Genomic DNA, 25,311 nt, shown 5'->3' with positions numbered 1-25,311 from the left:
CCAGAGTATTGATGGTCGCGCCCAGATACTGCCGCACGTGGGCAGGTTGGAGGTGCGACTTTGGATAGTTTAAGGAGAACCCGAAACTGTGAAGGAGGTGAATAGTGTGGGACATGTCCGCGGCGCACTGTTGTTCCGACTTTGCTTGAACGAGCCAGTCGTCTAGGTAAGGATAGACATGTATGTTCTGTCTCCTGAGGTGCGCCGCCACGGTCGCCAGACACTTCGTGAACACTCTGGGGGCAGTGGTCACTCCGAAGGGTAGGACCTTGAACTGGTAATGCCTGTTCTGTATGGTAAACCTGAGGTACTTTTCTGTGGGATGGGTGGAGTGGTATGTGAAAATAAGCATCCTTGAGGTCCAAGGTTGCGAGGAAGTCTCCCTGGTTCAAAAGTGGAAGAAACTGTTGTATTGTTAACATGTGAAAATGTTCCGAGAGTATGTATCGATTGAGGGGGCGTAGGTCTAGAATGGGTCTGAGTGAGCCGTCCTTCTTTGGTATTAAGAAGTACAGGGAATAAACCCCTGTGCCTTCCTCCTCCACTGGCACGAGCTCTATTGCTCCTTTTTGCAGCATTACGAGAACCTCCTGCTGCAACAAGTGCAAGTGCTCTGCTGACATAGGACGTTGTCTTGGGGGTATGTTGGGGGGGAGTGGACGTTAACTCCAAACAATACCCGAACTGGATAAGCTTCCTTACCCACCTGTCTGTGGTGATGTTTTTCCAGACTGTTGGAGTCTGCCCCCGACAGGTGATGGATGGTCGGGGGGCAGCGACAGGGAGTCACTGTTTGTTGGCAGCAGAGGAACGGGAAGTATTGTTGCCTCTGCCTCTGCCCTTGGCGCTGTTTCCTCTGTAACCACCTCTATTCTGTTTGGGGTAAGAGGCCTGGGCGCCTCCTTTATGGAAACTTGTCTGCTGTGCCAAGTGTCCTCTGGCAACACCCCTTGCACTTGAGCGACGAAAAGTGTTGCCCCTGTATTGCTGAGACTGAAGTGTACCCATGGACTTAGCCGTCTCAGTGTCTTTTTTAATCTTCTCAAGGGTGGTGTCAACCTCCGGGCCAAACAGTCTGTCTGGATTGACGGGTTGGTTGAGGATAGTTGTTTGGATCTCGGGCTTGAACCCTGAGATGCGGAGCCAAGCCTGACGCCTCAACATAACACTAGTGTTCACCGCCCTTGCAGCTGTGTCTGCAACATCAAGCGCACATTTAATCGCAGCATTAGAAATGAGCTTGCCCTCTTGGATCAACATTTCAGCTCCTTCTTTAAACTCGTCTGGAAGGTGTTGCAAAAGCTGTTCCAAGGTGTCATAATGCGCCCTATCATACCTAGCCAACAGGGCTTGTGTATTGGATATGCGCCATATGTTTGCAGCCTGTGCTGCCACCCTTTTGCCCCCTGCCTCCAGCACTTTTGACTCTTTGTCCGGGGGAGGAGCTTCACCCGTTGTCTGTGAATTAGCCCTCTTGCGGGCATTTGAAACGACCAAAGAGTCCAGAGGCAACTGGCCTCGTATATAAGCAGGGTCCCCAGGTGCCGGCCTGTATTTCTTCTCTATACGTGGGTTGACCACCCGAGTCCTGGTGGGTTCCTTGAAAATGTAATTGGCATGTTTGAGAACCCCTTTAAGCATTGGCAGTGTTTTGACAGTCTTTTCGGATGCAGAGAATGTATCAAACAAAAAGTCAACCTCCACAGGGTCGGCATGCATCTCCACCTTGTGATTTGCAGCCGCCCGTTCAATTAAGGCATTAAATGCCGCCGAGTCTTCAGTAGGAGAAGTCTTTATTCCATAAAGCTGTGGGTCACTAACCACCTGTTGGTCACCCTGGTCACCAGTGTCTATCCATGAGTCCTGCTGTACATCAGGGTCATTATTGGCAGGGAAGCTATACTCATCATTCTGTTCATTTCCATCCCCATCGGAGTAGGTGGGTGAAGGTGTCGGACTCCTCCTAGGCTGTTGAGGAATGGGTTCCACAAGCTCTGGAGTATCTGGTGCAGGCCTTTTCTTTTTTAGAGGGATTACATAGGAGTCCACTGGCTGGGATGTAATTTTCCTCTTGTAGAGCATTAACTTGCCCGTGTCGGCGTCGATGAAATGCTCTGAATTGTCGTTCTGCGAAAGTTGTCTAGCAGAGCTGCCAGTACGCTGAGTCTGCTGCAGCCCCTCTGAGGCATCGGGCACCGTACGAGGTGCGAAAGCCTTCGGCGCTACCTTCGGCGGCAGAGTATAGAGGATTGGCGTCGAGGTCTTCTACAGCGGGACATCCCCCGTTGGTACCGAGGACGATATCGGTTCCGACGCCTTGTCCCGTATCCTCTTCAGGGAGTCCACGACCTGCTTAGTAAAAGAAGCGGACGGCTTCGTCGATCCGACCGAGGCCTTCGATCCACCACCAGGTGAGGATCCGAGCGTTGACGACTTCTGTTTGTGCGCGGACGCACCCTGGACAGCAAGGGTCCGGTCCCCTGTCTTGGCCTTAGGCGTTGACGCCGCCGGCTTCGGATCGGCAGGTTTTCCCCTTTGCGTCGTGGTCTCATCGGTCGGCACGGCAGTCTTGGGTGAAGGTGTATCGACAGTCTTCTTTTTGGACGTCGACTCCACCACCTTACTCGACACATGCTCAACGACTTTCTGGGAGCCTGCCTCCTTGGCCCCTTTGGGTGCCTTGTCGTGTTCGACTGCCTTTTTCGGCTTGGAAGCCTCCGTAGACGACGGGTTTGAAGCCGTCTCTGCCGTCTTCGGTTTCGATGGCGCGTCGGCCATCTTAGAAGAAGTCGAAGCCGATGGTTTCGGTTTCGTTTTCTGTAACGGAGGCTCCGCTGAAATGTCTGTAGCCGGGCCAGAAGGCGGGGCCGAGGACTTAGGTGGAAGGTCTTGGGTAAGGCCGAGTGGCGATCCCGTGACCTGAGCCTTAGTTATGGTACGGACGGGGCATAGCTCTTCCTCTGAGCTATCTTCCGCGGCCCCATAAACTTCCTAGTCGTCCCCTACCTCCTCAACGTATTCGTCTAGGTCCAGGCTCTCCACGGCCTCTCCGTAGTCGGCCTCGACCTCCGCCGATTGAGGCGATATCTGAAGCTGAAGCTCTTGCCCGTCTGCTTCGGGGTCGTTGAAGATGTCCACCGGGGCCGGTGCCGATCGCTGGGCCTTAAGGCGCGCCACGCGCCGAATCTTGAGCGTCTTCTTCGACCTGAACTTCGAACAGGCCATACAGTCGGCCTCGTTGTGGTCCGGCGACAGGCACTTGTTGCATACAGGATGCACGTCGATGTGTGGGTACTTCGAACCGCACACGGGACACTTTTTGAACGGACTTCGTTCCATTGTAGTTTCGTCGGGGTCTTGCTGCGTCAAAGGGCCTCGATGACCGAAGAGTCACACGACTCCCCAGAAAACCGACTCGAAGAGATGGAGTATACACGAGAACCGAATGCCAACAATACCGACGAGGTTAGAAAGCCTTTTGGCCTTTAGAGAACTGTTTTTATCGATTCCGACAGGAGACGTCGAAATCACATCCGAACCCAATGGCGGAAAAAAACAATCTGGGGATGGAGTCGATGCCCATGCGCACTGTAGTCCAGGGGAGGAGCCACCTATCTCATGATACTTCGAAGACTCTTCCAGGACAACAATGTGCAATCATCCGGACCCAACACTAGGCGGCGATCTATGCAATAGATATGAATTTAGCAGCCCACATGCCTCGAACACTCATGTACTCACACACTTATTCTCAAAGGTTGCAGGTAGGAAATAAAATGTTAAAACATTAGAAATTCACTTAAAAACAGAAGATTACAGGGAAGTTATAATTAGGAGATAGAATTTTTTTAAACGTATCAAGTACTCTAAACACACCAGGAATTACAGGGACGTTATAGTTTGTAAATAGAATTTTTAAAAAAAATGAAATTTCACTGGAAAAAACAGAGGTTACAGGGAAGTTAGAATTGGGCTCAGATTTCACTCGTAGAAAACCATAGAAAGTCAGCAGTTGTAGTTAAACTAACTACAACTTACGACTCCACAATGCACTGCTTTTGACCTCACATATATCACTCACGACATGCTCAGTGACATCACTGATGACATCATCCACAGAACCACTCACAAACCCAAAGATCCTCTCATACATCCACTCACACAACCAATCACTCACCCATACAGCTACTCACACGTGCACTCACTCATACTGCCTTTAACACACCCAATAACTCAACCACACAGCCACTAATGCACCCTCTCACTCATCATTAAAGCCGCTCACACATCCAGTCATGCAGACACTAATACACCCACTCATAGACACCCTTACAACCACTTGCACACCTTCTCAATCACCCATATAGAAACACACAGCCACACACTCACCCATAAAGGTACTTGCACAGCCACACACTCACCCATAAAGCAACTCACACTTCTATTCACTCACCAATACAACTACTCACACACTCAGTCACATACCAATACAGCCACTGTCACGGCCACTCACTCACCAATACAACCATTCACCCACAGATCTACTTACAAGCACATTTACACCTCCATACAACCACTTACACACCCACCCTTACAGCTACTCACCAATACAATTACTCACACACCTTGTCACTTACGCATACAACCACTCACCCACAGAACTACTTACATACCCATTCACACCTCCATAAAACCACTTACACACCGACTCAGTCACACGGACATTCACTCTCCGATATAGCCACTCACACCCACTTACTTACCTATAACCTCAAACTGCTACTCCCTCACCCACACAGCCACTCACACCTACTCCCTCACCTATATAGCCACTCTCACAGCTACTCAGTCACACATAGTCAGTCACACACACACACCCATGCTGCCACTCACATAGCCGCTAACTCACCCATACAGCCACTCACCCACAGAACTACTTACATACCCATTCACATCTCCATATAACAACGTAAACATTCACTCACTCTTACAGCCAGTCACACAGACATTCACTTTCCGATACAGCCACTCATACCCACTCACCTATATACACAAAAGCTACTCCCTACCTATAAAGTCACTCTCACAGCTACTCAGTCACCCATACAGTCACTCGCAGACCCACACACACACCTATGGAGCCACTCGCACAGCCACTAACTGACCCATAGCCACTCACACACCCACTTACCCATACAGTAACTCCCATATCCAACACATCCATACAGTCACTTACTCACTCACATACTCATACACCCACTCAGACATACAGTCACACACTGATAGTCACACAGCCACTCAGATGAGATATGTTAGAAATAGTATGACTAATTACTAGTACAGAAAGAATAGTAATTAAACTTACACTGTAGCTTAGAATATAGTTACATCTCAGAAACGTTTATGAACACTTGCGGGATAATGTCATCAGTGATGTAGTCAGTGATGTCACGGACTGATGTAATATGTGAGATCATAAGCATTACATTGAGGGGCGTAAGTTAGTTAGCTCAGGTAACTAACTGTGGAATTTCTATGGTTTTGTACGAGTAAAATCTGTGCCTAACTATAACTTCCCTGTAACCTTTGTTTTATAAGCGCATTTCTAAGCATTTTTTTATTCTAGATCTGAACTATAATGTCCCTGCAAGCTTTTGTTTTTTGGAGTGAATTTTTAAGGATTTAAAATTTGATTTTTTAACTGCAACCTTTGAGAGGGAGTGTGTGAGTACATGAGTGTCTCACTGGGTGTGTGAGTGGGTATGAGTGTCTAAGTGTTTTTTATACATACACAAACATGTGTACATGTGTTCGTTCTCTCTCTCTCTCTCTCCCTCTCCCTCTCCCTCTCCCTCTCCCCCAGCCCTTTCCATCCAATGGTCTGTTGGTTCATACATATTTTCAACCGGCATTATACTATACGGCATGCAGCAATGGGTCCGCTCACTTCAGCCACTTTTACCGGTGGCACTTTTGCTCACAAAACAGTTAACTTCAATGCAAGGACTACTACAGCAATGTGCACTTTTTGGGACAAAAATAGGTTTTTACCATTAAACAACTTCATATTTTAAAGTATTTTTATTCTCGTTTCCCAATCCTCTTTCCAGCCTCAACTATATTTGTCTTTTGGGTGTGGATCCGTACAGACTTTGAGGACCAGAAGAGGCCCTTTGGCAATTACATGATTTTAACTGTTCCCCACACCTCTGACTGTTTTGTAAAGCAATAATTTTGTTTTTGGTCGGAAGAACCCCACAATTTGTTCACATGTTTTCCATTTAGTCCACTTTAGCATGTGTCGTGCTTTGCAATAATGTACAGCAATCTTGATTTAAAAAAGCTTGGGTACGCTGCTGCATCCAAAGTCAGAACTGGCTAAAGCGGTCATACCACAGTTCTAAAGCTCCCTATGCTCAGCCGTGAGCAGTTCATCAAGCTCAGGTTTTCCTTTGTATGCTGGAAATTGTAGTGTTGTTTATCCCATTTTAAAACAGGACTACAGGTTCCAGAATACAAAGCAAAATATCTGTCCTAAGTGACAGCTCCATTAGAACTGGCATCCTTGGCTTGGTGGCTTCTCTGGCACAGGATGTGAGAGTTAAAGACTAGGTGACAGTCGGCTTACAGGAGACTGACCAGGTAATGAGAGGCAATCTGTTCTCCATGTACGTGGACGACCTCCTCCTATACATCCGTGATATTACCGCGGATCTCATACCCATCTGGACAATACTGACAGAGTTTGCGGAAGCGTCTGGACTTAAAGTAAATTGGGACAAATCCACAATCTACCCACTGCAAACTAACCTCGTGCCGGAGGAGGTACAAATTGGTACGCAGAGCCTACCTTGGAGTACAAACTCCCCCCGATATTTCGGCGTCCGCCTGTACCACTCCCACACCGACCTTTATGAGGGTTATCATCGCAAAGTACTGGCCGGCATCAGATCGTCGTGGGATTTTGGAAGAATATCCCGCTGCCCCGATTGGCCGCATGGCCATAGCTAAGATGATCATGGTCCACCATCTGCTGTACAACTTCACAAACTTACCGGTAATCCCACCCAAAGCCTTTTTTCATGACCTAGACTCGCTCCTCCGCTCGCTCATCTGGGGGCAAACAGACACCGGATAGCCCTCACTAAACTGCAATTGCCCACCGCACAAGGGGTTCTAGGAGCCCCACCTTTGAATCGTATTTTCTGCCAGTGCAGTTACAATGTCTTTCGTACTGGACGGCGGGTAGGCATACAGGTGAAACACATACGACTCGAGGCCCGGTCCCTACCCCGGAACTCCATTATATGCTGCCCACAGGTACCAAACCACAACAGACATATCTGTTGCAAGTGTTGGTGGCCCGTCGATGCATGCAAAGAATCCTCCGTATGTCGGCAGAGACCCCACACTACACCCCTCGGCTGCCGCTGGTCGGTTGGCCCAAACAGGATAAATACTTCACAACTACCATGCTCCATAGGTGGACGGACCGCAAGATAATGGAGGCTGAATTGCTGTTAACAGATGGGCAGCTTAGGCCTTATGACCAGCTCTGGGAGGACTACGATCTCCCCTCACGGACAGTTTTTGACCCACCGACAGCTCCTAGAAAATTACCGGCCGCACTCTGACCTTTCTACAGGCGAGCCAACACCACACCCGGTCATCCACATCATCCTATATATGGGTACAGGCCGGCACCTAGTCACATGCCTGTAGAAGTCCATACAAGAACTTAGAAACAAACCACTGCTTGCTCTCCGAGCCAAATGGGAAGACTAACTTGAGCTACAATTACACGACAGTGAGTGGGAAAGGGCTCTAGAGTTACCCAAGAAAGTGTCAAGGAATGCGAGTTTTAAGAAATATACAGTTTTATGTCCTACATAGAGCGTATCAAACACCAGCACGCCTACAGCGATCCTACCCGGACACCCAATTTCACTGCCCTAGATGTCATTCACCAGATGCGCACTTTCGCCACATGTTTTGGAGCTGCCCCACCTTACAACCGTACTGGTCCATAGTCCTTGAGACACTCAAAGAACTCACAGGTCTCAAAGATATACACACGTGGGAGGCAGTCGCTCACTGAATATTCCGAAGACTAAAAACACACAAAGTACCCGTCCGCTTCGCATCGCTAGCAACGCTCCTAGCTAAAAGAAGTTTCGCCATGAACTGGTGAGCCACACTGGGCCCCACGATAGAGGCGTGGGTGGGAGCAGTACAGAAATGGGCCACAGAAGAAACACTGTGGCAGGAGGAGGTGAAGGGACTACGAAAACATCCCATATCTATGGAATGGGCCCTATTATCCCACTAGTTCAAACAATTGCACACCCGTACCGACCCAAGCACTTCTCAACGCAACCCACAGACCCAGAAGCACAAAACTCAAAAGGAGTACACATGACACCGCCCCCACCATCCCAACCAACATGTAATGCACAATGACTCCACAATGTACTGCACCGTACACTGCAACTGGCAATGTTGTCCAAATGAAAGCCCACAAACAACGCTGTGACACACCCACAGACTGTAGCTGACATGACCCAGACGCCCTACCCGATGCACACACCCAGACTCCTCTCCCCCCCCCTTCAAGGTACCCCCAGTTTATTCTCCCCAGTCCCCCACCCCCTCCCGACATCACTTTACAGAGAGGACAAGTGGACTGTAACGACAGATACCCCCTCTGAGTGCCGGATGTATGTCCTATGGCTGAACAGCAGTACTACTGTCGCCCAAATAAGCACAACGAGATGTAATGTGATGTTATTGAAAAACTGTTGATAAAAATGTCAACAAAAAAAATGAGAAAATCTGTTTAGGTGGAGTCTTTGTGTGGTGCACACACCTTCAGTGCGAGATACATGCCTTTTGTACTTATTTCGGGGGAAAAATTACCATGTTTAAAGCACTTTCACTGTGGGGATTTACATGCATATGACCGCAGTCGATCTTGTAAATGCTCATTAACAAGAAAAATGAAACTTGAGATGAGAAGCTCTAGTTGTGGCAGAAAAAGGCCCGTCTTTTTTACCTGTACTTGTGTGGCTTGTGGTGTCTGCTCCTCTTGAAGCAGACACCACTAGGGATAGCAGAACAGGTTCCAAAAATAATTGGGCCATGTTTAGGCCTGTATGAGGATTTTAGATGTCCTTGGTGAAGTGTCCTTTTTTAGTTGCCCCCTTTTAGCCACCCTGCCATAGTAGCTTTCCTGGGATTTCTCCTATTGCATTCAACAGCACAATTGGCCCATAACAACGGAGCGGAGACTGGTATATTTTTAGCTCGCCATTTAACACAATCCTTACTTATGCAGTCATTACCTATTTCACCAGCATGATAATGATGGATCCTATTGGTTGAAGTGGCCTTCCACAACATCAGCGCATATGCTTGAGACATTACCTAAGGGTAGGGGATATAGCATATTTTTTGCACCAGAACAAAGTAGAAACCTCTGAAGTGTTTTAGTGCTTTCTCCACCTTGAGATACAATGCGCTACTTTTTGGTTTTTTTCCTTCATTTTTCAGCACTTCTTTCAAACCTTGCAGACTGCCTTCATCTTCCACTGGCGTTAGCAACATCTTACACACGAGATTCTTAGGTTTTCCCTGCACTCTTGAGCCAAGGGTTCAGTATTAACAATGCCCACTGGACCTAATCAACTCATGCCTTGGTGTAACTGCTATCTGGGTGAATGTCTGGCAAAAAAGCCAACGTTTGCATACGTCATTAATCAACCGCATTACTAAGTCAAATTATTTCAGTAAAAATCGAAATAATTTTTATGTAGCACTTATCACCACTGTTTTGCAATTTTAAATCACTTTGGCAGGTTTTCCATTGTCTCTATTTATTGGCACTAAACGTAAACAATGTCCAACCTGATACCAATTATCACACAGAACATTCAAACAAAATTTAGATACAATAATTACTCCTTTCTTACGTACGAGAGTATCCTTAATATATGTACAAATATTCCAAACACTTGAATCTGCATTAAATTGTTTTTCTAAACATATATGCAATGGAGACATTATAAGACAATAAATATATGTTGACATACTGCAAACATATTGCAAATAAAGTGCTACAAATTAACTAGTGCTGTACAATTGAGTGGTCAGAGCACAGCGTAGATTCTAGGGCGTGTACCCAGCGACAAGAAGGCAGAAAACTAGGTGTCAGTCCAATTACTTGCACAGCACGGTAAAGTTTGGAGTACGTGGGGAGAGGAGTCCACGGTACGTGGGGTGAGCAGTCCACGGTACGTGGGGTGAGGAGTCCACGGTACGTCGGGTGAGGAGTCCACGGTACGTCGGGTGAGGAGTCCACGGTACGTCGGGTGAGGAGTCCACGGTACGTCGGGTGAGGAGTCCACGGTACGTCGGGTGAGGAGTCCACGGTACGTCGGGTGAGGAGTCCACGGTACGTCGGGTGAGGAGTCCACGGTACGTCGGGTGAGGAGTCCACGGTACGTGGGGTGAGGAGTCCACGGTACGTGGGGTGAGGAGTCCACGGTACGTGGGGTGAGGAGTCCACGGTACGTGGGGTGAGGAGTCCACGGTACGTGGGGTGAGGAGTCCACGGTACGCGGGGTGAGGAGTCCACGGTACGTGGGGTGAGAAGTCCACGGTACGTGGGGTGAGGAGCCAACGATATGTGGGATGAGGATTAGTGCCTTACCATTAAACCAGCCCGAACCAAGAGGACCAGAGAAAGGGGGTCTACCACAATAGATAAATATTAATTAATGACTACCTTTAATTCGAGGAAAGATAAGCAAAGCTAACCCTCCGGGAACATAGTGGGTAATGATGATCAAGTAAGAACAAAGAAACCGAGCAAAACTATCCAAATAGAGGTTCAGGGGTCGTACGAGTGTCAATTGTCCCGAAAACTCGCTGGCTGGTAGGGCTACCGGGGAGGGAACCAACTGTGTAAACTTAGAGCATCGTTTTGTTTTTTACTGCGGGCACGTGTATGCCAGCACATTATCTTATGCTTTCTGGTCTATATACTACTTGCCACATTACTATTGATCTCTACATTTTCCAATTTCTGTGTATTAATACATTAGAACACATTTTGTAATTAAACAGTATCCGTTTGATTCGTTTATTCGGAGTGCTCCAGATTAGTACAGAATGCATTTGGCAATTGCTGTCGTCATTTCAATTTCCCACACTTTCTTGCAGCAGGAGTGTCATCACCGCCATCAGAACGGACTGGTATTGGCCACACGCTGGGGGCAGGACTGCGCGGGTTGGCTTTTTCATTGCTACACTTTGTAATAGTTTAGGGCTTCATTAGCGGTTTCCCTCCTTTGTTGTTAGGGTGTCATCTTAGAAGGGGTCGTGTTCAGCTGCTTACTGTTTAAGCCGAGTGGGCTACCTTGCCCAGGCATCGTATTACTCACAGCAAGGTGGGAGACCTGGGCTGCATGTGGAGCCCGGACCTGCTAACAGAAAGTTGATGTGCAACAAGACAAGCTCTTGAAATGCAACAAACACAAGCTTACACATTCCACGGTCGGAAGGGGCTTCTTGATCTGCACAAGCGTATCAAAAAAGCTTAAATATATGCAGACTATAACCAGTCGTGGCTTCATTGCTATAGTTCAGGCTGAAAACAGAAACACAAACTCTCGTTGCCCCGTTCTTTTTTTTTTTTTTTTAAATGCAAAGGTGACAACACCAATAATCACAACATAACATCTATAAACAATTAATATCAGGAGTGGAAGGCAACAGCACAGGTCGAACATACTGTACAGTTTTTGAACCCTGAGAATTGACTGCTTTGACAGTTACTCTCTCTGGCCAGCCCCCCTGAATGTTCATACTCACCATGACAGCAGAGAGTGCAGACACCGAACCTAGACAGGTGAGACCTGTAGTATAGCTTGGATCCAGCATGTACGGAATCATTCCACCAACACTGGCTGCTAACAGGCCTGCATTCAGGTAATGTCTGCCTGGCAACAGGAGGGCTGCAGAATTCAGTACACCTGCAACCGAAGGAACACCGTTAATCTGAAGAATGGATACCTGCTACTGATTCTTTTTAAAGTCATGGGACTAATAGTTCCCAACTGATTTATGTAATCCTCAATCAAATATTTAGCAGTTCCAGGTTATGTACATAATGCTACGTTACCATGTACAAACAAACACCTCAAAGTGGCAACCATGTTTTTTTTTGTGATGTACTTGGATGTTTTCTTTGGCAAGAGCAGCTGCCCACCTCTCAGGAACAATATGCAAATTTAAGTTTTTAACATCGAGCTTCCACCCTGGTCTACAAGTCTGCTGAAAAAACATAATGGGGATTCTAGTTGAAGACAGCTATTGGATTTATAGATTATAACTAAGCAGCACATTCTGTTATTTATTGCTTTCAAAATGATAAGAAATGTAGGTGGACAATTATGCCACAAGCAATCCTTAATCATACAGCATCTACTGAATAATATCAATTCTTAAAACTGATTACATTTGTTAGAATGCTGTCTGGATATATGTATTATGTATAGCGTATTTGGAAATCATAAAAGAATTACATTTATATTTTTTCAGCCATGATAAATGTGTGCACTATCCATTCTTGAAATATTAAAGATGAAAGGGTTACTTACCTTCGGCAACGCTCTTTCTGGTGGATACTCTATCTAACCATAGGTTCCTCATCTTAGAATATACCCCAGGTGTCAGACAGGATCCAGAGATTTTTAGGTCATGCCTGAGCCAGTGCGCAAACACTGCTCTGGCGAGGATCTGTTGTGGTACAGTACGGGAGAGAAGACCCACCCACATTTTTGTTTGGCTTGTGCGTTTGTCCTTCAAAAATGCTGACTTCTGATTCCCAAATGGGCTTGTAAGTCCATCCTTAGTACCGACATGTTGTCATTTGTAACCCTTTACTTGCTTGTTACATGGTAGCTATACTATTTTCTTTACAATGTGCTTCGCTTACATTCAGGGGGCCATGTCTGCTTTCACTTTCGAAGCAGCTACACGTAGCAAACAGCAACACAAATGCTTGGTTTGATTTCTCCTTGACATGCATTAGATTAAAAATGAAAGTTTTTGGAGGAGGAGCTTGGCGGGCATCCGTGATGGCCGCGTGAGCACAGCGCTCTCCGGACCCCCGCCACTCCCTGCATAATATCCTGAACATATCCTGATTTTTCCCGAGGATTTGTGTAGAGGACACTGGGCTGATCTTCCTGTGGTTTTGAATTTTGATTTGGACCAGGGACACCGAAGATACGACGACTCGAACTTTCGGGGTCCGCCCTGGAGGTGCGCCCGGGTCTGGGTGGGGCACAGTGGCCGTGTCTGAGTTGAACAACAACGGCAGGGGGATTCGACTGGTGGGTCCCCCTCTTAAGTTTCGGTTTCGATTCTGCCTCAGACTGTGCATCTGGCAAAGGAGTCTGGCCCTTGCTGGGTCCGGCGGCACGAGACTGCTGTTGTGCCTTTGGCTAGCTTATTGTCCTTCCAGGCTGGCTCACACCTAGAGGTACCCTCGCCGCTGCCTTTCGGCTGCAACGCCCTGCTCTCCTGTGGCCGTTTTCACCGGGTCGAGTGAGTCCCCTGGGACGCGGTCTCCAACATGGCGGGCAGAGGGGACCGAGAGACACGGAAGACCAAAACGCCCCTTCGCGGGGGCCCGGTCCAGTCTAATGTCATGAACCGGTACACCCATTCGAAGGGGTCCCCTGGAGCCGCCTTGCCTGGCCCGAGTGCAGTTGGCCACACTGTGGAAGAGTCGACGGAGCCTTCCTTGCAGGACATCATGGGCGCCATTTCTGGCATGAAGGAAACATTAGGCCTACAGTATGAAGCTTTGGCCCACAAAATCGACACCGTGGCCATTGACGTGAACTTGATTCGGGCCGACCTATCTAAAACCAACGAGAAGGTGGAGTCATTGGATTTCAAGTCATCCAGCCTTACGGCCGACGTCTCGGAGATACAGACGGAGATTGGCAACCTCCGAAGGGTGAACGATTTTATGACCCGGCGCTTGGAGGACTTTGAAAACAGAGCACGTCGTTGTAACGTGCGTGTGGTTGGCGTTCCGGAAAATCCGGACCCGCATTCTGTTGATCTCCTGGTCGAGGACCTGATACAGAACTACCTCTCTCCGTCTGGGTTGAGTAAATTCTTCGCAGTGGAACGTGCCCATCGTGTTCCGGGAGGCCAGGGCAAGCCTGGCGCCCCGCCGAGGCCTATTGTTGCGAAACTCTTTCATTATAGGGACCGGGACGCTATCCTGCAGGCATCGCGAGTGAAGGGCCCGGTGGCCTTTGAGAATGCCACGGTGAACTTCTACCCGGACTTTTCTCAATTGGTGCAGAAACAGCGTATGGGCTTCCGTGGAGTGAAGAAGCGTCTCCGGGACTTGGGACTGCGCTACGCTATGCTTTTTCCAACCAGGCTGCGAGTTGAATACAACGACCGGACCTTTTTCTTTGATCGGCCTGATTCCGTGAATGACTGGCTGGACTCTCTGCCGGACCGACCTCCTGGGACTGAGCCCGCCGAACACCTGGGTGGTGCCGAGGGTGGTGTAGAGAGCTGAACTTGTGGTCTATGCCTCGGTCACCGTGCCACGTCACTTCTTCTGTGATTCTATGCCTAAGTGCCTCTATTTTCTGTGTGTTCTCCTCTTTCTTATTTTGTTCGGGGTGGTGGGTGGGACAGGGCCTTTCCTCCTCCGGGGTCTTTTTGTAGAATGGGGGTTTCTGGGCGACAGGCACACTGCATGTTGGGGTGGCTTTTTAGCTTCTTGCAGGGGTGCAGGGTGGGGGGTGTTTTCTTGGTCGTTGGGGGGTGGGTTGATGGGAAGTTTGATGTTTGTGTTTTGTTTTTTCAAGGCGATTCTATTTTGCTAATGGTATTTTCGATGTCATGCTCACTGGGGGAGGGGTCCGGCATCACTGTGTGGGATGGGGGGTAGAGGGTTGAGGTTTATTTCGTGGAATGTCAATGGTCTGGGGGATCGTATAAAGCGGGGTGTGGTGTTGCAATGTCTACGACGTTTGTCTCCTGATATTGTCTTTCTGCAGGAGACTCATCTAGTGGGCAATACTTGTCGTGCAATGAACAGGTGGGGCTATCGCCTCGTCGCACATTCGGGGTTTACCACGGGTTCCAGGGGGGTGGGCATCCTTGTCCGGGCTTCCCTCCCCCTGGCGATTGATGATGTGATCCTTGATGATCGGGGGCGTTACGCCGTCCTCGTGGGGCGCTACGAGGGTCGGACCCTTTCCCTGTTTGCCGTTTATGTGCCCCCCGGTCTACAGACCTCTACCTTTTCCGATTTGGGCCGAGTGTTGTTGAGCCTCCCAGATAGTACTCTTTTCATGGCGGGTGACTTCAACTCTGTGTTCTCCGGTCTACATGATCGTCACCTCCCTAGGGACACTCCTTCGGCCCAACAATGGCTGGGTGGGTTTCTGGATACTTTTGGGTTGGTGGATTGTTGGAGACTCATGCACCCTACTCAGCTTCAATACACTTTCCATTCTGGGGCCAATGGGAGTCTGTCTAGACTGGATTATTTCCTGATGCCTGCGGCGCAGTCGTCGGCTGTTCGGGAGATTAGACACCTCCCCCGGGGCATCTCTGACCATTCTCCGCTTTGGCTTTGTTTTGAGATGGGGGTGGCGGCGGCGGGCCGGGTGGCTCCTATCAATCCATGGTATCTAACCTCCCCCGAGACCCGTGGTCTCTTGATTAAGTCGTTGGACAATTATTTTCTAGACAACGAGGGGTCCGTCTCCTCTGCGGTGTCCCTCTGGGAGGCCTTTAAGACAGTGATCCGCGGGCAGGCCCTTTCCCTTATTGCTGAATCCAAAAAGGCGAGGAATCGGGAGGTGGTGGAACTCGAGAGGGAGATTGTTGGGATAGAGGCTGACTTGGAATTGACTGTTACTCCTGATAAACTTCACGCCCTGGGTCTGAAACAATTTGCTTATAGGTCTTTGGTACGGATGCGGCTAAAATGATGTTTCGGGAACAACAGGGTCGTTTGTATGATGTGGGGGACAAAGCGGGTAAATTGCTGGCGTGGTTGGACAAGAAGGAGAGGGCGAATCGTGTGGTACCGGTGATTCAGACTTTGAATGGTGTGAGAGTGACTGACCCGGTTGAAATAGTGGAATGTTTTGCAGACTATTTTCGTGTGGTTTATTCCCCTGTGTCTGAACGGGATGTGGATGACTCTCGCCTCTTGTTGCGTGATATAGCTCTGCCCTGTGTCTCCGATTTAGACCGAGTCTCTTTGGAGTCTCCTTTCTCCACGGACGAGATAGCGACTGCCATTCGCTCACTCCGTTCGGGCAAGGCTTTGGGCCCGAATGGATTGCCAATTGAGTTGTACAAGCTACGTCCTGATAGGGTGGCGCCCTATCTTCGTACCATGTTTTTGGAGTCCCGGGAACGGGGTATTCTCCCATATGATCAGCGGCTGGCTACGATCGTTGTTATTCCTAAGGAAGGTAAACCCCGGGACCTTTGTTCGTCTTATAGGCCCATTTCCCTGTTGAATGTTGAGCCCAAGGTTCTGGCTAAGCTCCTGGCTACCCGCCTCCTGACGGTTATTAGCGGTTTGATTCATCCGGAGCAGTCCGGTTTTATCCCGCATCGTAACACGGCTCTTAATCTGCGTCGTCTCCATGGAGCCATTGCGAGGGCGGGGCTTCTGACGGAGCCGGCCATTTTGGCTTCGCTTGATGCCTCGATGGCCTTTGATACGATAGAGTGGCCCTATCTTTGGGCAGCTCTTGAGAAATTTGGTTTCGGCCCTGGATTTATTGGTTGGGTGAAGTTACTATACGCCGAACCCCTGGCGCAGGTTGTGGTCAACGGTCGAGTTTCTGTTCCCTTTTGCCTTGGTAGGGGGACCAGACAGAGGTGCCCCTTGTCTCCGCTACTTTTTGCTCTTGCTTTGGAGCCACTAGCTGCGTGGCTTCGATGGGAACCTTCACTCAAAGGGATCCGTTGGTCACCAGATTTTGAGGACCGCGTCTCGCTTTACGCGGATGACATTCTTCTTTACCTTACTTCCCCGCGCAAATCTTTAAATGTTCTATTTGACGTTCTTACTTCGTTTGGCGCTAACTCTGGTCTGGTTATTAATTGGGCTAAGTCCTGTGTGTATGTTCTTTCGGGTGTTCTGCCCCCGTTGCCGGATAGATTCCCTATCCAGGTTGTCCAGTCTGGCTTCAAATATCTGGGGATCTTTATTACGCTGGACTCCTCACTCCGGTTTGAACGTAATCTCCTCCCCCCGCTTCTTGGACTGCGACTGGATGTGGCTCGCTGGCGTAAGTTGCCCTTGTCCCCTCTGGGCAGGGCTGCCCTTTTCAAAATGATGTCTTTGCCACGATTCCTGTACGCACTTCAGAATTCCTATGATGACGTTCCCACTACCTATTTCCGAGAGATTGAGAGTCTCCAAAGGCAGCTGATTTGGGACGGGCGTCCACGTATCGCCCTTGCGAAACTTACCATCCCTTGGTTTGACGGGGGCATGGCGCTCCCTGATATCAAGAGATATTACTGGGCTACCCAGCTGTCGGCCATTAACCATGCAATGTATTCCCCGGGTCGGGATCCGGCCTTTGAGAGGGACAGACTCCAGCTGCCGGGAGGGGATTTTAATAGAGCGCTTTATTCCAGGTCGGCTGGGCGCCATCTTATGGGCCCGTCCAAGATTGCAGTCAGTGTGTGGCGCGCCGCGAATGTGAGTCTGGGATGGGAGAATCGTCTGACACTGGTGACGCCGCTTTATGCTTCCGAGCGTTTGGGATGTCTCTGGTCTACTAAGGGCTTTGACCGCTGGGATATGATTGGGATATGTAGAGTGGGTGATGTCTGTGTGAATGGTAGAATGAAGTCCTTTGAGGCCCTTCGGGCCGAATATGACTTGAGTGATAGGGAATTTTTTCGTTATCTGCAGGTCCGACATGCCCTGGCCTCTGTTTTGACTCCTGATGTGGCCCTCCCCGAGTCCTCTCCCCTCGAGGATCGCATTCTGGATGGCCACCTTCCCGATAGCACTATCTCCCTGATTTACAAGAAGCTGATCAATAATCGCACTGACTTACTTGTCCGACTTAGGGAGGTTTGGGTCGGCGACGGGCTGGACTTAGATGACGAAGATTGGCAATCGGCACTCTCTTCTCCGAAAGAGGTCGCCATCCCTGCCCGTCTCCGTTTGGTTCAGCTTAAGATCCTCCACCGGGTGTATGTTACTGGTCCGCGTCTGGTTGTGATGGGTTTTTCCCCGGATGGTCTATGCAAACGTGGATGTGGAATGAGTGCGACGTTTCTACATATTATTTGGGAGTGCCCGGGGGTGGCGGCCTACTGGACTGAAGTACTTGCGGTGATGACAGTTGTGACTGGGATTGCCTTACGGCCTGAGGCCCGACGATGCCTGTTGAATGTGTGGGAACCCACCGACTATTCTGTGGCCCAGACCAGATGGGCGACCTTGGGATACATGGTTGCAAAGCGAGACATTGCGCAACTCTGGGGCGCATCTAGACCTCCCGACGTCTCGGTGTGGGAGGACAACATGGACTGGTCCATGTTCCGCGAGAAGAACGTCTATGTAGCTAGGGGCAGACCCAGGGCGTGGACGAAGATTTGGGGTCAGTGGAACGAATATCGTGGAAATATTTGTACTCCTCCCTTGGTTGACGCACCCGATGTCACCCTGTCTCCCTAAGCTAGTGTTCCCGAGATTTCTTATGCTGTTTTATGATTTGCCTTTCCTCCCCGCTGTCCCCCCCGCCCCGCCTTGCCGAGTCCTATCGATTGTGATTCAGTCTTCCTGATTAGTGATTTTCCCCTCCGCCTTCTGGGCTGACTTTGATTAGTATGCATTCGCCTTTTTGTGGTTTGTTGTTTTTTGTATGTATATAACAGAAAATTGTTGTGTCCTGTTCTATACTTCGAGTAACATTTGGTATCTGATCTGTGCCTGACCACGGGAGTGATCGTATGATCTTTACATTGTGCCTTGATTTTAGCGGCCAGCCCGTCTGGTTGTAGGCCCATCCTTGTAACCTTTCTTTGATTGCTCAATAGAAGTTTTTACCCCAAAAAAAAAAACAAAAAAAAAAAAATGAAAGTTTTGTGAAAGTATAAACAGATTTTTATTGTTAATCTGAGGGCGATGCACAATCTGTTCTTCGTGTCCCACTCCCCCAGCTCCTCCCACTGGTCATGCGACGGATCTCTTGACCAGGAGCCCCGGACAAATAGTAATGGGGCTCCCTTAGTCGATCCAGGGGCAGGAGTCCTTCATCTATTTTGCCTTGAGAAGGGGCGGCATGTGTGACGTCATCTGGGGGTGCTGCACTGCATAAGGCATGACAAGGCATATGATCGGCCGCTCATCTCTCCATTGTGCACCCTACAAAGAGCCACAGCATTCAGTGTCTGACCAAGCAGATGATGCGAATGTTCAGCGCGGCCTACAATGGAACCGGGATTCAGGTTCGAATTCCGCCATCCGCTCAACATGATCCCGGCGGGACATGCTACATGGTGAGTATGGGAAATGGAGGGGCGCGAGGGAGGGGACTACCAGGAGCGTAACTGCAAATATTTTGCAATAGTACAAGTGTACCTAACATTTATTGCACTATTTTTCTCTTATATCTGTCTACCCGTCAAGAGGCACATCGGGCGGGACGTCCAGCCTGTAGCAGTGCCATAAGGCAAATGGAGGCAGAATCCCCTCGAGGACCTTTGGATGACACTCACTGCGCCAGCAGACAAGGCTAGTAAGAGTTATGTAGATTGCTGTAGTTAAGCAGTAGGCCGACCCAGGCAGAATCTCGTTAGGCGGTTCACATACCGAGAAAGAAATGTGGTCTCGTGGTAACAGCTGCTGACCTTGGAACCCAGAGAAACGGGCTAGAATCCCGGCTTTGTCAGTTATGCAGTCGAGCAGGTGAAAATACTTATTTTATACGAGCATTAAGACTTAATTTCCACTGTGTTTAGGAAGTAATTCCACTCACACTGATATTTAAATGCATGTTACACGTACCGCTGCTTTCTATAACACAGAATTTATACTGGTTTCTTACTTAATCAATGTGGCTAGTTTTTGTCATAGTAAGGCATCTACCCAGAATCTGGCAGGTCATGGTTGTGTTGCTGCCTGAAGCTGCTGGAAACCAGCTACCGCAGCTATTACACAGGGGTTTGTGCGCTGCTTTCAGAATATCTTCGTGTGTGTTTGAATGCCAGCAGTGTGGTGGGGGGGGGGGGGCACAGGCTCGAATCCATAAGGGTGTGATCACAAATGCCCGCAAAGGTAGAAGGAAAATGCTTCTTACCAGTAAGCATCTGTTCTTGGCATGTAGAGCTGCAGATCCACACACTTTGCATGGGCTCGGATGGTTACACCTTGTTGTTGTCTTGGAAGAAGTTTTTGTAGTCATGAGATAGGTGACTTTGGACAATAGTGCGCATGGGCATCGACTCGATCCTCAGATTGTTTTTCGCCATGATGGGAAATGATGGAGTTAGTAGAAAAGAAAGATGTCCATGTGTGTATATCTAAGTAAGATATTACTGGAACGGATACAGGTCCCGGGGAGGCGGGTGAGCGTGTGTGAATCTGCAGCTCTCCATGTCAAGAAAAGATGCATACTGGTAAGTAGCATTTTCCGTTCCAGGCATATGAGCTGCAGATCACACACTTTGCATAGACTGTACAGCAGTATCTCCTCTAGCGGTAGTCACCTGTATCGGTTGCAGTAGTTTAAAAAAGTGTTTTAAGAACAGCTTGGCCTACAGAAGCTTGTTGTTTGGCCTGCACGTTAACATAATAGTGTTTAGTGAAGGTGTGTGTTGTAGACCATGTGGCTGCTTTACAAATGACTTCTAGGGGGATGTTTCCTAAGAAGGCCATGGAAGCCCCTAGTTTGCGTGCTGAATGCGCTCTAGGGGGAATTGTTAATGTGCGTTTAGCTTTTTGGTAGCATATTTGGTAACATTTAACAATCCACCTTGTAATCCCAGCTTTAGAGATGGGATTACCTTTATGTGGTGGGGAGAAAGCGACAAACAATTGTTTTGTCTTTCGAAATGATTTAGTCCTGTCAATGTAATAAAGTAGAGCTCTTTTGACATCTAGCGTGTGAAGAGCCCTCTCTGCTACAGAGTCTGGATTTTGAAAAAACACAGGTAATTCAACTGATTGGTTAAGATGAAAACTTTAGGAAGGAACTTTGGAGTTGTTCTAAGAACTACCTTGTTACGGTGTATTTGTAAGAAGGGTTCTTGTATGGTTAAGGCCTGGATCTCACTTACTCTTCTGAGAGAGGTGATTGCGATTAGGAAAGCTACTTTCCATGTAATTAAATGAAGTTCACATTTATGTAAAGGTTCAAATGGGGGTCCCATGAGCCTGGTAAGATCAATGTTAAGATTCCACACTGGAGAAGGTGGTAATCTGGGAGGAATTATTCTTTTAAGGCCCTCCATAAAGGCTTTAATTGCTGGTACCCTAAAAAGGGAAAAGTGTTGTCTGTTTTGTAAGTAAGCTGCAACTGTTATGTTATGTTATGTTATGTTAAAACTATATTTCTTGAGCGCACGGCTACCCAGAACGGGTGTCCCGGCGCTTTGGCAGAGTCCTAAACACAACCAAGAAAAACCCAGAGGCAGAAACACTGTAGACCCACTGGTTAGGCGGAAAAGAGGAACGTCTTGAGCTCCTTTCTAAAGGCCAGGAGATTGTTAGCCTTACGGAGTGACAGAGGGAGCTCATTCCACAAACTAGCCGCCATGCACTGGAAAGACCGGCCTCCCATCCGCACACGTTTGATCACTGGTACCTCCACTTTAGCCAGGTCAGCAGATCTCAGACTCCTCCGGGGAACGTAAAAAGCAATCCGCTTCCTAAGGTAAACTGGGCCAATACAGTGGAGGGCTTTAAATGCCAACGTGAGGACCTTGAACCTAATTCTGCAAGCGATAGACAGCCAATGCAGCCTGCCGCGCAATAGAGAGGCACTAGCTCTCCGTGGAAGGCCAAAGATGGCTCTGGCCGCCGAGTTTTGGACAATTTGAAGTCTGGATACCAGATATTTAGGCAGACCTGAGAAAAGTGCGTTAGCGTAGTCTAAACGCGAACCCACGAGTGCTTGCACAATGTTCTTGCGATATTGAAGGGAAAGCAGTGGGAGAAATTTCCTCACCATCTTCAAAATGCCGAAACATTTCCCCGCCAAGCCCGTGATGTGGGGACAAAAAGAAAGACTGTCGTCGAACACCACACCCAGATTTTTGACTTGGGCAGAGGGTTTCTCAGGGGGGAACATGTCGGAAGGCCACCACGATTTCCAGCCAGGGTCCTCAGCGCAGCCAAAAAAGAGCAACTCTGACTTATCAGAGTTACATTTCAGGTTCTGGTGCTGAAACCATGCAAAAACAGCACTCAGGCAGTCTCTGATTCTGTCGCCATTAAAAACCTCTCCCTTCCTGCAAGTAAACAGGAGCTGGGTGTCATCAGCATACGACAACTGCTGCTGGATGTAAACATATGGATGAGTACGCTAAATGACATCTTTGCAAATGTAAGTAGCAAGTAAAATGCTACTTACCAGTATGCATCTGTTCTTGGCATGTAGGGCTGCTGACATTCATATCTTAGCATAGATCGCCGCCTAGTGTTGGGTCCGGATGTTTGCACCTTGTTGTCTTAGAAGAGTCTTCGAAGTATCACGAGATAGGTGACTCCTCCCCTGGACTACAGTGCGCATGGGCATCTTCTTCATCGTCTGATTGTTTTTCGCAATTGTGGCAAAGATGGAGTATAGTAAAGTAAGAGATGACCATGTAAATGTATGTAAAGATGATAACCATGCAGCTGCGACAGGCACCGGGGAGGAGGGTGGACGATATGAATGTCAGCAGGCCTACATGCCAAGAACACATGCATACTGGTAAGTAGCATTTTCTGTTCGAGGCATGTTGGCTGCTGAATTCATATCTTAGCATAGACTGTATAGCAGTTTCTCCTCTAGCGGTGGTCCCCTGTATCAGCTGCAGTGGTTTGAAATAGAGTTTTAAGGACAGCCTGGCCTACAGCAGCTTGTTGTTTGGCTTGCACGTCAACACAGTAGTGTTTTGTTAAAGTGTGTATGGTAGACCATGTAGCTGCCCTACATGTGACTTCTAAGGGAATACTTCCTAGGAAAGCCATGGATGCCCCCATTTTACGCGTAGAGTGTGCTTTAGGGGTAACTGTTAAAGTGCGCTTTGCTTTTTGATAGCATATTTGAATGCATTTAACTATCCATCTGGCTATTCCTGCTTTGGAAATGGGATTGCCCTTATGTTGTGGTGAAAAAGCGACAAATAGTTTGTCTTCCTGAATGATTTTGTTCTGTCAACGTAATATAAGAGAGCTCTTCTACCGTCTAGTGTGTGTAGGGCTCTTTCAGCTACAGGTTGCGGGTTTTGAAAGAAAACTGGCAATTCTATGGACTGATTGATGTGGAAAGTGGATATAACTTTTGGCATAAATTTCGGGTTTGTACGCAGCACTACTTTATTGTGGTGAATGGTTCCTGAATGGTTAGTGCCTGTAGCTCACTCACTCGCCTGAGGGAGGTAATAGCAATTAAAAATGCCACCTTCCATGTTAAGAATTGTAGTTCACAAGTGGTTCGAAGGGAGGTCCCATGAGTCTGGTAAGTACTATGTTTAAGTTCCAGACTGGAGAAGGTGGATGCTTTGGAGGGATAATTCTTTTAAATCCTTCCATAAAAGCTTTGATAGGTGGCATTCTGAATAGGGACACGTGTTGTCTGTTTTGAAGATATGCTGCTATAGCAGCGAGGTGTAGTCTTATGGATGAGTATGCTAGGTTACATCTCTGAAGGTGTAGCAAGTAACAGATTACATTTTGGATGGAGGCATCCAATGGATTGATTTGATTATTATTACAGTAAATAACAAATCTTTTCCATTTAGCTGCGTAACATGCTCTGGTAGTGGGACGCCTTGCTTCTTTGATAATGTTCATACAATCTGGAGGCAAGTTAAGATATGGGAATTCTAACATTTCAGGAGCCAGATCGCTAGGTTCATCCGATTGGGATCTGGGTGGCTGATTTCTCCATGGTTCTGCGGTAGCAGTTGTGGCGAGAGGCGCAGTGTTTGGTAAGGAACTACTGAGAGTTCTAGGAGCATTATGTACCATGGCTGTCTTGCCCATGTGGGAGCAACCAGGATCATTGTGAGTGACTGTTGCCTTAGCTTGCGTGCCACTAATGGAATCATTGGGGTTGGTGGAAAAGCGTACGCAAATCTGCCTGACCAGTTCATCCATATCGCATTGCCTTGTGACGACGGGTGTGGGAACCTGGCGGCGAAGAACGGGCATTTTGAGTTTTCGTTTGTGGCAAGATCTATGTCTGGATGTCCCCACTTTTGGAAGAATGGTTGGAGAACTTGAGGATGAATTTCCCATTCGTGTATTTGCTGACTGTCGGCTTAGTAGGTCTGCTATCTGGTTGTCTGTCCCTGGGAGGTGTTCTGCCAGGAGATACATGTTTTGAGGAATCGCCCACTTCCATATGCTCTGTGCTAGGTGAGATAGTTGCAGAGAGTGGGTGCCCCCCTGTTTCTGGATGTAGTACATGGCTGTCATGTCCGTCCGGATCAACACAGTCTTGTTGCACAACTATTTCGGAAAAGCTCTCATTGCCAGGAATATTGCCAGTAACTCTAAGTGGTTTATATGTAGAGTCTTTTGTTTGACTGTCCAGAGACCTTGGACTGTATATTGAAGGAGATGGGCTCCCCAACCTGTCAGTGATGCGTCCGCTGTTAATACTACCTGTGGAACCGGCTCTTGGAACAGTCGCCCCTTGGAAAGGTTTTGTGGGTTCCACCACTGCAGAGAGCGGTAAGTGCGACTGTCTACCAACACTAGGTCTTTTAGTTGTCCTTGAGCTTGGTTCCACTGGCGTGCTAGGCATTCCTGTAAAGGGCGCATTTTAAGCAGAGTATGAGGGACGATGAATATGCAAGAGGCCATCACGCCTATAAGCTGCATGAACACTCGAGCTGGCAGGGAGTGTTGTGGCTGGAATTTTTGAATGAGAGAGCGTATGTAGGCTATCCTGGCTGGATTTGGATATGCCTTTGCTACGGAGGTGTCTATTGTTGCTCCCAGATATTGCTGTATGTGGGAGGGTTGCAGATGTGATTTGGGGGTAATTTATTTAAAATCCTAGA

At 48.3% G+C, this 25,311-nt stretch overlaps 1 protein-coding gene across 1 annotated transcript in view; it reads right to left on the bottom strand.

Moving 5' to 3' along the window:
* NNT (nicotinamide nucleotide transhydrogenase) overlaps positions 1–25,311 on the bottom strand; it is a 480,843-nt gene that overhangs the window by 126,146 nt on the left and 329,386 nt on the right. Inside the window, exon 16 of the mRNA XM_078675042.1 lies at positions 11,872–12,032. Coding sequence (XP_078531168.1) covers positions 11,872–12,032 — 161 coding nt within the window. The remainder of the gene's footprint in view (positions 1–11,871; positions 12,033–25,311) is intronic.

The sequence above is a fragment of the Lissotriton helveticus genome, chromosome 2_1 (assembly GCF_964261635.1).
Source record: "Lissotriton helveticus chromosome 2_1, aLisHel1.1, whole genome shotgun sequence".
NCBI lineage: Eukaryota > Metazoa > Chordata > Amphibia > Caudata > Salamandridae > Lissotriton > Lissotriton helveticus.
Note: the sequence above shows the minus strand (reverse complement) of the source record. Positions and strands in the feature narration are given on the sequence as shown.